The 16,230-nt window shown below is 46.8% G+C and overlaps 1 protein-coding gene across 2 annotated transcripts; it reads left to right on the top strand.

Annotated features, from left to right (window-relative positions):
* The first annotated feature begins 458 nt into the window (after positions 1-458).
* On the top strand, positions 459-13,769 carry Cnot8 (CCR4-NOT transcription complex subunit 8). 2 transcript variants are annotated; one of them, XM_032912585.1, is made up of 8 exons: positions 459-649; positions 2,046-2,141; positions 5,125-5,330; positions 6,874-7,067; positions 8,224-8,385; positions 9,308-9,452; positions 10,271-10,381; positions 12,578-13,769. In XM_032912585.1, the coding sequence occupies exons 3-8, from the start codon at positions 5,214-5,216 to the stop codon at positions 12,725-12,727; spliced, it is 879 nt and encodes a 292-aa protein (XP_032768476.1). In that variant the 5' UTR covers positions 459-649; positions 2,046-2,141; positions 5,125-5,213; the 3' UTR covers positions 12,728-13,769. The 2 variants fall into 2 exon arrangements, with proteins under 2 accessions (XP_032768476.1, XP_032768477.1); XM_032912586.1 differs by lacking the exon at positions 2,046-2,141 and having other exon boundaries at positions 474-649.
* The last annotated feature ends 2,461 nt before the right edge of the window (positions 13,770-16,230 follow it).

Here is a 16,230-nt window from a genome sequence, read left to right as displayed (position 1 = left end):
GCAGTGCTCAGCTGACCTCAGTTAAGACTTAATTTGGTGGCGTCCCCCAAACCCCCACCTAATGGCCATTCAGAAGGGGTTCTATGGATAGATGTTCTGTGAGTGAGGAGTTCAGGTCGCAGTAATCGAGGGTCAGGACACCCCATGTTCCCTGAACCATCACCTCCAACCAATAGTCCTAATACACCCTGATGTCAGGAAGTGGGGCCAACTCTAGATTCCGTCTTTTCCCGAGGCGCGACTCAGGATATTTCAGAACCCAGAAGGGGATCCAATTTACACAGCTTGACGCCGTCTGAGGCCGCAGGGCATACCTCGTTTTGCGCACGCGCCCTCCGAAAACCCTAATTTTCTCGCTCTGCGCCTGCGCAAGAAGGCGGAGCGCGTGTATCTGAGCGCGCACTGGGGGAGGAGCCGAGACTGGCGGGCCCGCGCACGCCTCGAGTGACGCGAAGAGTAGGCGAGTCGGGAGGGCCGAAGGGTAGAGAGGCTCAACCTTCTGGTTTGTTGCACATCGTAGGCCGCTCTGGGCTCTGGGGCTTGCGTCTCATTGTCGTGCTGGGTTCCTGGAGCGGATCCGGGGCAAGAGGGAGGAGAGCTCGGGGTCAAGGGCCGCTGCCGCCCGCACTCGGCGGGGCCGCCAGCCAGGGTAAGCAGGCTGGGTTGCCCAGGGTAGGAGCACGAGGCGGAAGTGCCTCCGTGGCGACCCATCCTACACACGGGAACACTGAGGCTAGGGGGGCTCTTGGTCCCCGAAGTCCAGCCTGGAGGCCTAAGGAGGTGGGGGGAAGGCAAGAGGCCTCTCTGCTTGGATCTTGGGGTGCTGCAGCTTTGCGTGGCAGAGCCGCTCTCGGGTAGCCAGCAAGCTGGATGGGGTGCCGTCTGAGTTCAGGGCTGTGGCCTGGAACGCTCCAGAGGGGACCTGTTGCCATTTCTTCTAACGGGCCGCTGCTTCCTCCTTCGCCGGTCTTGCTCGGCTAAGCCTTTTGTTTAGTCTTCTGGAACAGGGAAGTGAAGCTTTTTGTTTCCCAGACGCTCTGGCGAAAACAAAACCAGACATGTAGGAGACACTCAGCTGACCTGTCTGCAAGGCTAGCAAGGAGAGCATGTTTCTTGAGCTCTCACTTGCTTGCACTTCTTGCACTACTGCTCACCTGGGTGCACAGAGACCCTGCTCCGAAGTTTGGATAATCAGGAGCGGTTTCAACAGATTGTTTTGCTCGCTCGCATACACACACACACTTTCTCTCTCTCTCTCTCTCTCTCTCTCTCTCTCTCTCTCTCTCTCTCTCTCTCTCTCTCTCTGTGTGTGTCTCTGTGTCTCTGTGTGTGTGAGAACACAGAGCAAGGTGTGTGTGTATGTATGTGAGTGTGAGAACACTTTTGCTTTGCAGTTTCAAATGTAGCTGGATTGGGGATCAAGTTTTAAAGCCAGCCTGTGAGGCAAACATTACATGGGATCAAAATTTTCCTTTAAGGAGTTGGAGAGATCGCTTAGGTGTTGATGCACTCAACCCTCCTTTCACATACTCATAAATAAATGGAATAAAAATAAATCTTTAGAGGAGAATGCAGCCTCAACCTCTGAACCTTTCTGAAGAATTTTGAAGGATTTTTTTTTTTTTAGGGATTAATGTTTATTAGTGTATGAATTTGCAATTAATGCCATGTGTGTTGGTGGCAAAAATAGGCCGAAAAGGTGTCAACGTTCTCTGGAGCTGGAGTTACAGGCATTTGTGAGCCAACTCACATGAGTGCTGGAAACCAAACTCTGGTCTGCAAGAGCAGCAAGTGCTCTTAACTGCTCAGCCGTCACTCCAGCCCTCATTCTGCTTTAAGCTTTATTATTATTATTGTTGTTGTTGTTCTTCTTCTTGTTATTATTATTACACATGTGTACACATGTGCCAAGTTGCATCATCATCATCATTTGTGTGTACACATGTGCCAAGTTGCATCATCCTCATCATGTGTGTACACATGTGCCAAGTTGCTCAGCTGCCTCCCTGACTGGTTTAGTTTGCTTTCTTTTCTTTTAAAAACAGGGTCGCAGCTGGTTGTGGTGGTACTTGCCTTTAACCCCAGCAGTTGGAGGCTGAGGCAGTTGGATCTCCGAATCCAAGGCCTGTTTGGTGTGCACGGTGAGTTCCAGCACAGCCAGGGCTACAGAGAGAAACCCGTCTCAAAGGACAAAACAGAACAGCGAAATAAAAGCAGGGTCTCCTCCAACTGTAGCCCAGGCTGGCCTTACGTTCCTGGTGACTCCTTTCTCAGCCTCCTGAGTGTGGGATTGCTGTCTTATTTCTGAGTGTAAATTCATGAAATTCATTATTGCTCTTCTGATTGTAACCTAAATAATGAGGTTACTTCAGGGGCTGTTATACTAATAACTGTACTTGAAAACATAGACTCATTCCATCTGAGGTATGGGAAGGAGAGGCTGAAGAAAAGAAGTGTGCTGTTTCTTAGAGCCTGGGCTCCCTGGGTGGAAAGTGGAGGAGGCTGGTTGCCTGTGTGGAGTTGCTGTTTTCTCTCTTCCCTGTGGCCAGCATGCCAAAAAGTTCACTTGCTTAGTAAAATGTGCCTTAGGTGATCTCCCTTGTACATCTGCGAAGGATCCTTTGTGGATCTATCTGAATTATAGGGTCTGAAGCCAAGGCTGATCTGGAACTTTCCAAGTTTTAGCACAGGCATCCTCTTCATTGGAAAGGATCTGCCTTTCCTGGGCTGAAATCTGCCGATCGTATCTGCACAGATTTGCTAGGGAAAGGTTTGCTGCAGGGATGACTTGTGTGTCTTTGCCAGTGTCTGCTCCTGTGTGGCTGCCCTTTACCTGATAATAATGTAACAGTAGCTTTGAAAGTGGTTGGCTCTCCGAAACAAACTCTTTCTTTAGGCAGTTTGTTTCTTTATGCCTGTGTTTTAATGGAAACAACTTTCAGCAGTCCAGGACTGACACCCACTTCCCTGCTATGTACTTTATGGCTTGCTGAGGGAAACAAGGTGGTTGTTTTCAGTAACCAGACATGGGAAGTGACTTCAAGAGCCAGGTGCAGTGGCTCATGCTGATAGCTGCAGCACTTGGGAGGCAGAGACAGGAGGATTTTTACAAGTTCAGAGGCTGGCCTGGAGAAGTCTGGAGTAAACATTTTCTCAGTTGTCAGGAAGTTGAATTTACTGGGCATTCATTGTGAGTGAGCATCTTTCCTAGTCTCTGTTAGTTCACTTGCCAGCCTTTATTAATAAAAGAAAAACCGGAGAAGAAATGGATTGTGCCTTCAGGAGGCAGCTGCCACATGTGTCTGTATGTTGAGAGCCACCACTCAGTGTTCAGTCTCGGGGAAGCTCCTGCGAAGAGTAGGTTGCCTTGAGTGAACGAACGTGTCTCTTTAGAAGTCGCCAGCCCTGAGGATGGTCCTCCTTGTCTTCTGGAGTCTACTGTATGTCAGTTCTAGAGCTGGAAGACAAGGCTTTTCCTTCCTCTGGGCTTTGGAAACCCCTCACGTTCATTTACTGTTGCTGAAGTTTTCACGCATGTGCACTGCAGCTCACCTTTACCTGTCCTGTTGAGGATCCATACAGTGGGCTTCGCCTCATAAGGAAGCTCTGTGCCATTATGCACCTCTCTCCTCAGGGTTTCCCTGTATCGCTACACTGGCCTTTAACTTGTGTTTAGGGGTGCGCGTGTGTGTGTGTTTTTGGGGCCAAGGATCAAGCCTGAGGTTGTTAAGCGCTATCAGAAGCCCTTTCTGTTCTGTTCATAAGCGAGCCTTTTGTGCTGGTTTGCTGTAGTGACTGGGAGCTGAGGTGATGTTGAATTTGACCCTGCTGAGTATATACTGTGGTGTGCGCCATCAGCCAGTCTGCTCCTGTTTGAATTATTTTTACTGGCCACCTCTTCTTTTTTAGTTATTTTACTTTATGTGTATAAATGTTTTGCCTACAGAATGTCTGTGTACCATGTATCTGTTTGGTGCTTGTTGAGGCCAGAGGAGGGCATCAGATCCCCTGAAACTGGAATTATGATTGAATGTAAACCACCATTTGGGTACTAGGAACTGGACCTGGGTCCTCTGTAAGAGCCACCAGTGCTTTTAACCTCAGAAGTATTTCTTCAGCCCTACCACCCTGTATTCTTATTGTGGGGCTTACTGCTTCTTCATTATGAGTTAAAAAGTAGACATTACAGGGCCGCAGAGATAGCTCAGTAGTCAAGACCATTTTCTGCCCTTGTAGAAAATCTAGCTTTGGCTCCTAGCACCCATAAGGTGGTTCACAACAATCTCTTAAGTAAGTTCCAGAGAGTCTGATGCCTTCCTTTGGGCTCTGTGTACTGCATGCACATGGTGTGTATAAAATAAAAATAAACTTTAAAAAATGTAGACACGGGCTGGAGAAACGGCTCAGTGGTTAAGAGCACTGACTGCTCTTCCAGAGGTCCTGAGTTCAATTCCCAGCAACCACATGGTGGCTCACAACCATCTGTAAAGAGATCCGATGCCCTCTTCTGGTGTATCTGAAGCTACAGTGTACTTATATATAATAAATGAATAAATCTTAAAAAAAAAAATGTAGACACAAGACCCTCCCATCCCTTTTTTTGTTTTTTCAAGACAGGTTTTTTCTGTGTAGCCCTGGCTGTCCTGGAACTTGCTTTGTAGACCAGGCTGGCCTCAAGCACAGAGATCTATCTGCCTCTTCTGCCTCCGAGTGCTGGATTGAAGGCAAGTCCTACCACCACGCCCGGCATAACTTTCCATTTTTAATGTCCTGTTAAGGGCTCAGGTCAACAGGTAGGGTTTTCTTTGTATGGAGAGAGAACAAACTTGACAAAGGCCAGTGCAAGCACTCCATAGGTAGTGGGTGCTGAATGCACTGTTAATGAAGCTATGGTAAGGCTGGTTGTGTGTGTGTTTTCAGGCAGGGTCTTGCTATGTAGCCCTGGTTGACCTTGAGTGGACTCAGTATGTAATCCACGCTGGTCTGAAACTCTGCATCCTTCTCCTGGGCCTGCTGAGTGTTAGGACCATGTGTCCGGGTCACTGAGTCAGCCTAACACTGATGTGTTTACATCTTACACGACGCTGCAAACTTACCATGGTTTCTAAATGTCTTTAAATCTAGATTGGATCCAGTGTGGAAGAGTAAATCAAGCAGAAGGGGGCTTGTTCTTTCCATAGTTGGCTCACAGTGGCTCCTCAGGTGCCTTCAGGATGCCTGCGGCACTTGTAGAAAACAGTCAGGTCATCTGTGAGGTGTGGGCCAGCAATCTTGAGGAGGAGATGCGGAAGATCCGGGAGACTGTCCTCAGCTACAGCTACATCGCCATGGTGAGTAGGCCTTCCCCAGCAAAGCCAGGGCGGCTAAAATGACTGGAACCTGCATGGTTTTGTGAGTCAAGGCAGCTAGTGTCTCTGAGGAGGGCACAGCTTCTGACACAAGTTTTCGTAATATTCCTCTGATGGAAAGTTTTTATATTTTTATTTTTGCCTAGCAGGCCTTGTGCTTGTCCTCCTGCTTCTGCCTTCTTGGTGCTGAGATATGTGTGCACCATTGTGCCCAGTGTGTGTGGAGCTGGGCAAGTCCTCTAGTGTCTGTCCTGCCTCAGCCCCTTAGACGTAGTTCTTCACACATGTGAACCTGAGCACCTGGTATTTATTTATTTTTTAAATTTGGAGACAGGGTTTTATGTAACACAGGCTAACCTTGAGCTTGCTGTGTTTCAAGAGGATGACCCAACTTTCTGACCCTCCTGCCTCCGTCTCCCAAGTGCTAGGATTATAGGCATGTACCAACATGCTCGGCCTGTGTTTTCAAAATATTCACACATTTTATTGCTAGCACGAACTAGGCAGGCAATGTCACACTGCAGCTCTGGCGTCTCTGGGTAAAGTGGGAAGGACTGGTATCAGTGCCTCATTTTCCTGCCTGATGTCGGGTCAGGTGGTGCTTTTCTTAGGCCAGCCCCTGAGCAAGCAGGTGTTCAGTTCCACTGCAGGCTTGGCGCTTGCTACTGTCTGTCTTCAAACCCTGCCTTCACTCCTCTGTCCAGAAGAGGCACTAGCCTCACAGGCCTCCCAGCCAGTTAAGATCCTGTCATCCCAAACACGGGGTGTGAGGGTGGGGATCAGGAGTTCAAGACCAGTGAGTATAGGCCAGTCTGAGCTTTACAAGGATGAAAAGGGTTTTATGTACACAGGGCAGTGAAATAGTCACTCAAGAAAAAAAAAGGCTGCATTTATCCTTCTTACAAAACAAGAGACGGGGTTGGGGATTTAGCCGAGGGGAAGAGCCGTAAAGGCCCTCGGATCGGCACAAAACACAAAAAAAAAAAAAAAAAAAAAAAAAACCAAAAACCAAAAAACAAAAAAACCAAACAAGAGACCAAGGTGGGAGTTCTGAACAGTAGGCTGTCAGCCAGGCTTCTCTTGCACCGAAAGTCACACCAGGAAGCTGATGTGAAGGGGTGAAGCTTCTGTGAGCACCACATCTGTGTGGCTGTATTTGTATTTAACTCATACTGGAAGTTCCTATCTGAGGCTAGAGAGATCACTTGTTCTTCCAGAGGACCCAGCCGGGTTCAATCACAGCACACACATGACAACTCACAACTGTCCTTAACTCCAGTTCCAGGGGACCTGACACCCTCCTACAGACATACATGAGGTAAAACACTAATGCATGTGAAATAAATGAATAAATTAAAAAGTTCTACCTGACTTCACATCTCATAGTTACTCAGGCTTGTGTTGTGTTGTGGGACCTTGGGGAGCTTATCTTGGGGCTTCTGTAAACTGAAGAGCAGTTCTGCTCAGGAGTTGCTGAGCACCCACTCTTAGGTGAGACTTAATGGTGAGAGGCTTTTGTTCCCAGGACACAGAGTTTCCAGGTGTTGTTGTACGACCGATTGGTGAATTTCGAAGCTCCATAGATTACCAGTATCAGCTTTTGCGGTGCAATGTTGACCTTCTAAAAATCATCCAGCTGGGCCTTACATTCACAAATGAGAAGGGGGAGTACCCTTCTGGAATCAACACGTGGCAGTTCAACTTCAAGTTCAACCTGACGTAAGTGTCTTGAGAGACCCTTAGTGTTATTATTAGATGGCTGCATTTGAGTGCACCGAGGCCATACATATTACTAATCCTGGTTTTTGGGGGTGAGGTGGGAGGAGACATGGTCTCTCTCTGTTATGTTGCTCTGACTGTACTGCAACTTGCTTTGTTGATCAGGCTGGCCTTAAACTCAGAAATCCACCAGCATCTGCCTCCAGAATGCTGGGATTAAAGGTGTCCATGCCTGGCTAATTGTATTTTTATTTTATTGAACATAGGTGAGACAGTCAAGGGGAGTTTTTTCTTTTTTTAAAGATTTATATTATGGATATGAATACAGTGTAGCTGTCTTCAGACACAGCAGAAGAGGGCATCAGATCCCATTACAGATGGTTGTGAGCCACCATGTGGTTGCTGGGAATTGAACTCAGGACCTCTGGAAGAGCAGTCAGTGCTCCCAACCACTGACCTTCCTCTTCAGCCCTGCCTTTTGTTTGTTTTAGAAATAAACTGGAGGGGTTGGGGATTTAGCTCAGTGGTAGAGCGCTTGCCTAGGAAGCGCAAGTCCCTGGGTTCGGTCCCCAGCTCCGAAAAAAAAAAAAAAAAAAAAAAAAAAAAGAAATGGAGTTTTAGTTCTGTCTCAAGTTTGTTTTAAGTCTACTGTAAATGATATAAAGAAGTGATATAAAGAAGTATAAATATGAATGATCAAAAATTTTTAAAAAAGGGCTGCACAGATGATAACTCAGTGGTTAATAGCACAGGCTGTTCTTCCAGAGATCCTGAGTTGAGTTCCCAGTAACCACGTGACCACTAACTGTCTGTGACGGGATCTGAATGCCTTCTTCTGGTGTGCAGACATACATGCAAACACCCATATACATAAAATAAATAAATATTTAAAAAAATTAAAACAATTAAGAAAATGTGTGGCTCGGTGGTAAGCCCTGCCTGCCCTGGCTGCTGGAGTCCCAGTGCTCAGTGGCGACTCACAGCTGTCTAGCTCATTCACTTACTTAAAACAAGCTTTGAGTGAGAGAATGTAGCTTTTTGTAATTAGGAAAGACAGCTCTGCTGGCCGCAGTGTTTCAGGACCCTAAGCTAACGGCAGTATTTCTCCTGCTTTGGTCTCACTGCCACCAGCTCACAGTGACACCTTGTTTTGCAGAGAGGATATGTACTCCCAGGATTCCATAGACCTGCTAGCCAACTCAGGGCTGCAGTTCCAGAAGCATGAGGAGGAAGGGATCGATACGTTGCACTTTGCAGAGCTGCTTATGACGTCGGGAGTGGTCCTCTGTGACAACGTCAAGTGGCTTTCATTTCACAGGTCAGTCCATGGGGACTATGGCATTCCTGTCTCTTCTTCATAGCTTCCCCTTCTGACTTTAGGCTGCGCTGGGGAGGAACTAAGTCCTTGTTGATTTGGGTCCTCCTGGCTGTTTGGCGGCAGCAGTGGGAGTTGGAGGTGGTGCTGGTGCTGTCGGGTGTTAGGAGCACTTGAGCCTCTCACAGGCTTGCCCCACGTGGCCTGCAGTGCTTTAAGTGGCTGTGCAGAGTGGCAGCTCCGTCCCAGCTGGTTGGTGGCTGCTATGGGCTTGGTTATTTTCAATCTGGTGTGGATTGTCCTTTGAATATACAGATACTCTTTCAATACTTTTGGAAGGTTTTTATTTTTTTTATTTTTTATTTTTTTTTGGTTCTTTTTTTCGGAGCTGGGGATCGAACCCAGGGCCTTGCGCTTCCTAGGCAAGCGCTCTACCACTGAGCTAAATCCCCAACCCCAAGGCTTTTATTTTTAAAGGATGTGTGTGTGTGTGTGTGTGTGTGTGTGTGTGTGTGTGTGTGTGTGTGTGTGATGTGTTGGGGGGAGAGGGATGGGGAGAAGAAGATATGAATATGAATAGATATGTATGTGTGTTCGCACCAAGGGAGTCCAGAAGAGGATGTTGGGCCATTGGAGGTGGAGTTGAGGCATTTGTGAGCTGTCTGACATAGCTGCTGGGATTAGAACTCTGATCCTCATAATTTCTCTTTTTGAGTTTTGATTAATCGACTTACACAAACTCTCAGGTTCTTGTGTGTTTCCCACAGTAGCTTTCCCTATGTCCTTACTGAATGTAAAGTTCAGATCACTTAGTGTTCCTCTTTGAAAGGTCCAGCCCCCAACCCGAGGTGGTGGTTTTTTAAGCCATGAGTGGTTTAAGGCTGGGCTGAGGCTGCTTTTAGCATCTGCTTCCTCCTTCCTTTAGTGGTTATGATTTTGGCTACATGGTGAAGCTGCTCACGGATTCTCGCCTGCCAGAAGAAGAGCACGAGTTTTTTCACATCCTGAATCTTTTCTTCCCATCCATTTATGATGTGAAATACCTGATGAAGAGCTGCAAAAACCTTAAGGTAACAGCCGGCATTCTCCTTAATACTAGCAATAAAACAAGCAGACTCCCAAACTCAGACTTGTTCTGTGTTAATAATATATTCAGCATGCTTTCTTGAGGCCTGCCAGGTGCCAGACTTCTCTAAAGAGGATGTTAACCGAGCTTCTCCTTTCTTTAACTGTCTTTGTTGGTGACTCAGGCACCAGAAAAGCCCTATTTCTTGCATCCTGAGGCTGGCTGCCTTCCTCTTAGGCTTGAGAACCTCACAAAGTAGTTGGTGACATGAAGCCACACGCAGTATGTTGTGACTGTCCCACATCCTCTGTGAGGCTCTTAATTTTTTTTTTAACATTTATTTATTTATTATGTATACATCATATAGCTTTCTGTCTGCATGTATGCCTGCAGGCCAGAAGAGAGCACCAGACCTGATTACAGATGGTTGTGAGCCACCATGTGGGATTTGAACTCAGGACCTCTGGAAGAGCAGTCAGTGCTCTTAACCACTGAGCCATATCTCCAGCCCCGAGGTTCTTAATTCTTAAAAAGTTCAAGTTGGTCTTGTGAGATGGCTTAGTGGGTAAAGATGTCTGCTGCCAAACTTAATGGACCTGAGTTTGATCTCTGTGACCCATGTGATATGATAGAACTGACTTGTGAAACTTGTCTCATCTCTGCATGCAGCAGGGCGCATTGTTTGGGAAGAATAAGAGTGGAGGTCTGAAAAATGGCTACCGAGGCCTGTTAGGTGAATGGCCTATCCCACTGCTAAATGTTCATGTAGCCTTAGCTGAGTCCGGAACAGTGCTGGTTGTGACACCCGTTTTCTATCCCTAGGGAGGCCTTCAGGAGGTGGCTGATCAGTTGGATTTGCAGAGGATTGGAAGGCAGCATCAGGCAGGCTCAGACTCTCTGCTGACAGGGATGGCTTTCTTCAGGATGAAAGAGGTAATGTTCCAGAGTGAGGCCTCTAAGTGCAAGGGGCTCTGAGACGACAGTTTCCAGGTGTGTGAAACCTGAGTTTCGAGGCAGTGTCCCCTTTGTTTTTTTCTGCTTTCTACAGTAGGTTGTTGGTCTACCCACTTAGGCTGAGTTCTGTTAATTACTGAATATTATTTCTCTGAGGAAAAGTGAATTCTTTCTCTTCTAGGTTTTTGTTTTGTTTTTTAAGATTTATTTACTTTATATGAGTACACTGTCGCTGTCTTCAGACACACCAGAAGAGGGCCTCAGATCCCATCACAGATGGTTGTGAGCCACCATGTGGTTGCCGGGAATAGAACTCAGGACCTGTGGAAGAGCAGTCAGTGCCTTAACCACTGAGCCATCTCTCCAGCTCCTCTTTTAGTTTATGTACCTATTCTTTTATGTTTTAAAATATATTTGAAGAGGAAGACACTTTAAACAATCAGAGTAAAAGCTGAGTGATGGTGGTGCACAACTTTGATCCCAGGACTCAGAAGGCAGAGGCAGGCAGATCTCTTAAGTTCAAGGCCAGCCTGGTCTACAGATCAAATTCCAGGATAGGAAGAGAAAATAAAGAAAAAAGAAATTACTATTTTGTTCTCTCTCTCTCTTGCTCGCTCTCTCTCACTCACTCCCTCTCTCCTCCCCTCTCTCCCTCCCTCTCTCCCTTCCTTTATTTCTTTATTTTATGTATATGAGTATACTGTAGCTTCAGACACACCAGAAGAAGGCATCAGATCTCATTACAGATGGTTGTGAGCCACCATGTGGTTGCTGGGATTTGAACTCAGGACCTCTGAACAGCAGTCAGTGCTCTTAACCACTGAGCTGTCTCTCCAGCTCGATATTTTTTCTTTTAGTTTTATTTAATTATTTAGTTGTTTGCATGCTTTTTTTTTTCCCAGACCGGTTTCTCTATGTAGCCCAGGCTAGCCTTAAATTCAAAGCCTCTAGAGTGCTGAGATCAAAGGCATGAGCTACCACTGTTGGAAGATTTGATGATCTTTTAAAGGAATGAATGTTGATATTTTTAAGGAATGAGACATGGCATGGCTCTCGTTTTAGAGTGGAGAAACTGGCAATTCAGTTTTTTAGACAGGGTCTCACTGTGTAGCCCTGGCCGGCCTTATCCTCAGTATAGAGATCTGCCTGCCCTCTGGCTCTGCCTCTTGAGTGTGGAATTAAAGGCTTGTCCTTGAGTCCATGGCTCTCTCCTTGCCTCAGCCTAAGGGCTGTATTGATGATAGCTGTGAGCTGCCTGCCATGCCTGGCTAGTAGTTCTTTTTGATGCTTTTAACCACTATTATGAGTTCCAGTGTTTAATTAACTAGTTTTCTGTGACCGTATCAAACAAAATACCCGAGGCCAAGTTCAAAGGACCAGTTTATTTATGTTTACAGCTTGGGACATTTAGCCAGTGGTTGGCTGGCTCTTGTGGCAGACCAGAGCATAGTGTCTGTTCATCATCAAGTGGTTTGGAAACAGGAGGAGGCTGAGTACAGGGCCTGGCCCTGACAACCTCAAGGTTTTTACCATTTCTCCATCCCTATCAGTTGTGCTAAGCCTTTAACACAAGGACTTGTAGGGACATTTCGATCTAAAGAGTAACAAGGGTATTAGGCCAGTCCTTGTCGTCTGGCTCATTTGCTGATGTCTTGGAGGTTCGTTACTTGGCAGAGGCCGCACTCCTGGCCAGGGCTGTGCTCAGCATCTCGAGGTGATTGCAGTGGGCAGCTCCTGCCCAGTGATGTTAAGGTTGAGTTGTTTGCTGAGTGCCTATCGTCCATGGTCACTTTCTCCTCACGGTAGTCACTTTCTGCCTCAGCTTCGCCTGTGCTAGGATTACATGTGTGTGCCCCCACACCTGGCTTACATTACTTCACAAATAAGGAACCATGATGGAAGGGAACTGAAGTGACTTGGCAGGCCGGAGTTCTTAACAACTCACTGCCTTGCTTGGCAGGGTTGTTACTCTACACAGCAGCAGCCCAGAGATTCCAGCACTGACAAGTCATAGGAATGCCAAGTCTGTTAAGGAAGCAGAGCCCAGATGTAGAGAAAGGAGCAGAAAAAGTCTGTGAGGGAGATATTTGGTGTCTTTGCTGAGTGTCAGGACATAAGCTGGGAGGTGGCATGACTCCTAGCCCCATTCTCAGCTGGTTTTGTCCTGTTCTGCAGCTATTCTTTGAGGACAGTATTGATGATGCCAAGTATTGTGGGCGCCTCTATGGCCTGGGCACAGGAGTGGCCCAGAAGCAGAATGAGGATGTGGACTCTGCCCAGGAGAAGATGAGCATCTTGGCCATGATCAACAACATGCAGCAGTGATGGTGCGTGCACCGTGCTGCTTGTGCTGTCTGCCCAGCCACTGACCTGCATCTGCTCCGAGCAGAGACTTTGGGGTTTTGTTTAAAGATGCCTTTATTTTAGATCCAGGAGGGGCTTTGCTCTGAATTTGTAAACAAGTCTTCCTTGTCCTCATGCCCACACCCTTCTGCTGCTTCCTGCCACCAGCATCCATAGCTCCATGGACACCTTTTTAAAGCTCCAGGATGTCTCAAACTAACCAGTAAAATGTATCTGACTCTTGTGTGTTGTCATTCTTCTTCTTTTGGCTTTGCTGCTCTCATGAAGATGCTCAGGTGAGCTGAGACTGCCAGAGAACAAGGTGTATATTCTTGGGAAGCAGGTCTGTGCCAGCAGGTTCTTTTGCCTTGTTTGTGCTTCTTCAGGACAGAGCAGTCCTGATGATACAGTAAGTGATCCCCTGTGCTGAAATCTGGAGACAGTTCTGTCTCCTTCCATGTTGTTAGGCTGGCCCAAGCCTCACCTTGTTCACCTTGGTTTTCAGATGATGAACTGCTCTAGACTAGATCATACCCCAAGTCCATCTTGTTCTCAGCAGGGTGATCTGTCCGCTGTGCTCTTAGCCTCCATTTCCCCGCCTGTATTTAGCAAGCCTGAGATGTCAACAGGTGGTAGAGCTGAGCTCTGGAACTGGAGTCTTAGGAAAGGCACAGGAGTCAGCTGTGAGCAGGACAGTAGGGGATTCACCTCGGAACCCGTGGAGTCATCCCCACAGCTGTGCTTGGAAGCCTGTTGACTATTTTTAAGGTTAGGCATTTAGGAAGCACACTGCTTTTTAAATGCCTACAGGAAGGACAACTGTAAGAAAGTAAAAACTTGTTTGGAAGGCAGAGGCAGATGGCAGCAGCTCACTTAGGCAGGAATGGTCTTACCTTTTAAAAGCTTGTGGGAAACTGAATTTGAAATAACAAAATGTCAAGTATTAAAGCTGGTATTTAAGATGCTTGTAAATAGTATTTATGTTTTTAATTTTGTAAAATAAAGATTGCTTTTTAACCATTGGCATGAGGTGTGGTCTTTGCTAGCTAGAATCTGACTAATGTTTGTCAGGATTGGCTCACCCAGGAGCCCTGGAAGGTATTGAGGGAGCACACATGTACTTCACACTTAATCACTCACAGCCTGCTGGCTGTTGGGTCTTACTAGAGGACCCTGGCTGCTGAGAGTGAGTTATAGTCAGTGGAATTCTGTCAGAAACACCGAACTTGGGGTTGGGGATTTGGCTCAGTGGTAGAGCATCTAGGCTGGCCCTGGGTTCGGGTCCCCCAGCCCGAGCTAAAAAAAAAAAAAAAAAAAAAAAAACACCGAACTTTTTTTTTTGGTTCTTTTTTTCGGAGCTGGGGACCGAACCCAGGGCCTTGCGCTTCCTAGGCAACCGCTCTACCACTGAGCTAAATCCCCAACCCCAAGAAACACCGAACTTAAGACTTCCTGATTTAGTTTTTTCCCCAGCCTTTTCTGTTGGCACAAAAATGTTAAGTCAAGTACTGGGACCCTTCTAGAGTTTGAGTCAGGGCCTTGTTCCCTAGGCCAGCCCTGACCTCCAAGCCACCATCCTCAATAGCAGTGTAGGCTTCCATCACCACACCCAACAAATCTACAATTTTGGCTGGCAGGCTTGTACCTGAAGGCAGCAGAGTGGCTCTCAGTACAGGTGCCCTGGAGTGCTGCTGGGTCTTCCACAAGGACTCAACTTTGGATTAAAAAACTAGGCTTTTCTCAGACTAACCTGTCCTCTAAAGTGCCCAGTTGAAGAAAGGGTCTGTCTAAGCATTACATAGTGAGGTGCTGGAGGAAGGGTGCAGGGCTGTGAGAACTGGCAGCTATTGTCACTCGAGCACACAGGGCTATGCAATGGGTGGAGAGATGATGGTAGGAGAGGATGAAGAGAACAGCTTTCATGAATGAGCCTGTGTGCTGCTGACCTTGGATACCTGTTTGCAAGGTTGGGTGTCAACCTTAGGCCTCTTGTTAGCCAATGCTGGCATGTGAGAGCCCCAATGTTTCCAAATTTCCAACAAGTTTCCTAGTTTATTCAGCCAATGAGCTTCCATTAACTACTCACTAGATACTCTAGTAGGTGCTGGGGTGAACAACAGAGAAGCCTACCTTGTTGCCAGTAAATGATTTATACAAATGTAATCAGAACTGTGTAAACTCACTTGAGTTTAAAGTATAGGGATTGGGAGTGTTTCTGGTGAAAAGTTTAAGCTGAAGTTAAGTGATAAGTCAGCAGCTGGGCCAGAATTGACACAGGATATGGTGCTGACAAGAAGCCAGGAGGAGAAGGAATGTAGGCATTGTTGGACTAGGGAGCTACTGAGCAAATCAGAGCATGAGGTAGCCGGTAGGTAAGAGGTGGACGGTGCTGCGAAGTGGTGGTGCACACTAATCCTAGTTCGAGGCAGGCTGAGAGAGGTGTATCTCCGTGAGTTCGAGGCTGCTCTAGTCAACTGAGCAAGTTCCAGGACAGTCAGGGATATGCAGAGAAACCCTGACTGGAAAACCATGGGGTCAGGGGAACTGGACTGGTGGTCTAAACCAAATTGTTGATGGTCTAGAACAACCCCAAAAGTTGTAATACATGTTTTCTGCTGGAACCTTGAGTGAATGCCTTTGCTTCTCAGGGTCTTTGTGGTTCTTATAATTAGGGATACAGAGAATATTCAAGTCATAGCAAGTTGCTATACATTATTGGAAAGAGCAAGTAAGAGGAAGAAAACAGTTGCCATTTTAATTTTCCTATTGGGCAATTTTACTTTGGCTTTCTTGTGGGGTTAAAACCACCCAGGTCCTGTGGAAGAACAGCCAGTGCTCTTAACCCAAGCCATCTTGCTAGTCTTTTAGATTATTGACTGAGACAGGATTTTGCTTCAGTGCTCAGGGTCGACATTAATTTGAATTCCTCCTGCCTCTGGTCTTCCTCAGCAGTGAGAGGCGTGCACAGTATGCAGGATTACTCCATCAAGGACTTGCAACCACAAAGCAGAGTTTGTAGTTTACCAACCGCTCTTTACTCAAGTGGAGGGAACCAACGTTTCCCATCTCTATAGATGACGCTACTTGGGATTATCCAGTCCTCCATGTAGTCATGCCCGCTTACATCTTTGTCAAGATGCTTGCTTTTAAGACCAATGCATCTTCCTTGAGTTCACATGTAAAGAAACCATGTAAGGCGTGAGACAGTCTTGGCAGGGGTTAGTTCTTAGTGACCCTGCTGGCTTTTCCCTCCACTACAGGAAGCCACTTGGGAGGCACCAGGCAGGCTCCACTGTGTGAGTGGATTCAAGCTCCACTCTCATTGTACAGTATTCCCTTTTTGGGGTGGCTTAGTATTTTTTAGACCCCAAAGCTAGGTACACACAAATGTCTCAAGATGGTGTGTCCCAAGGATTTCCAGTTGGGAAAATTTCTTGATGCCCAAAGATGAAGCCTTTACAATGGACCTCAGGGAGAAATGGGAG

The sequence above is a fragment of the Rattus rattus genome, chromosome 9 (assembly GCF_011064425.1).
Source record: "Rattus rattus isolate New Zealand chromosome 9, Rrattus_CSIRO_v1, whole genome shotgun sequence".
NCBI lineage: Eukaryota > Metazoa > Chordata > Mammalia > Rodentia > Muridae > Rattus > Rattus rattus.
The sequence above is the reverse complement of the archived record's forward strand: the minus strand, read 5'-3'. Positions and strand labels throughout refer to the sequence as shown.

Bases quoted from the DNA above. Each gene is read 5' to 3' on its own strand.
- Cnot8 (XM_032912585.1), top strand. From the start codon at position 5,214: ATGCCTGCGGCACTTGTAGAAAACAGTCAGGTCATCTGTGAGGTGTGG. The intron at 7,068-8,223 runs GTAAGTGTCTTG...CTTGTTTTGCAG, and splicing joins AACTTCAAGTTCAACCTGAC to AGAGGATATGTACTCCCAGG. The intron at 8,386-9,307 runs GTCAGTCCATGG...TCCTTCCTTTAG, and splicing joins AAGTGGCTTTCATTTCACAG to TGGTTATGATTTTGGCTACA.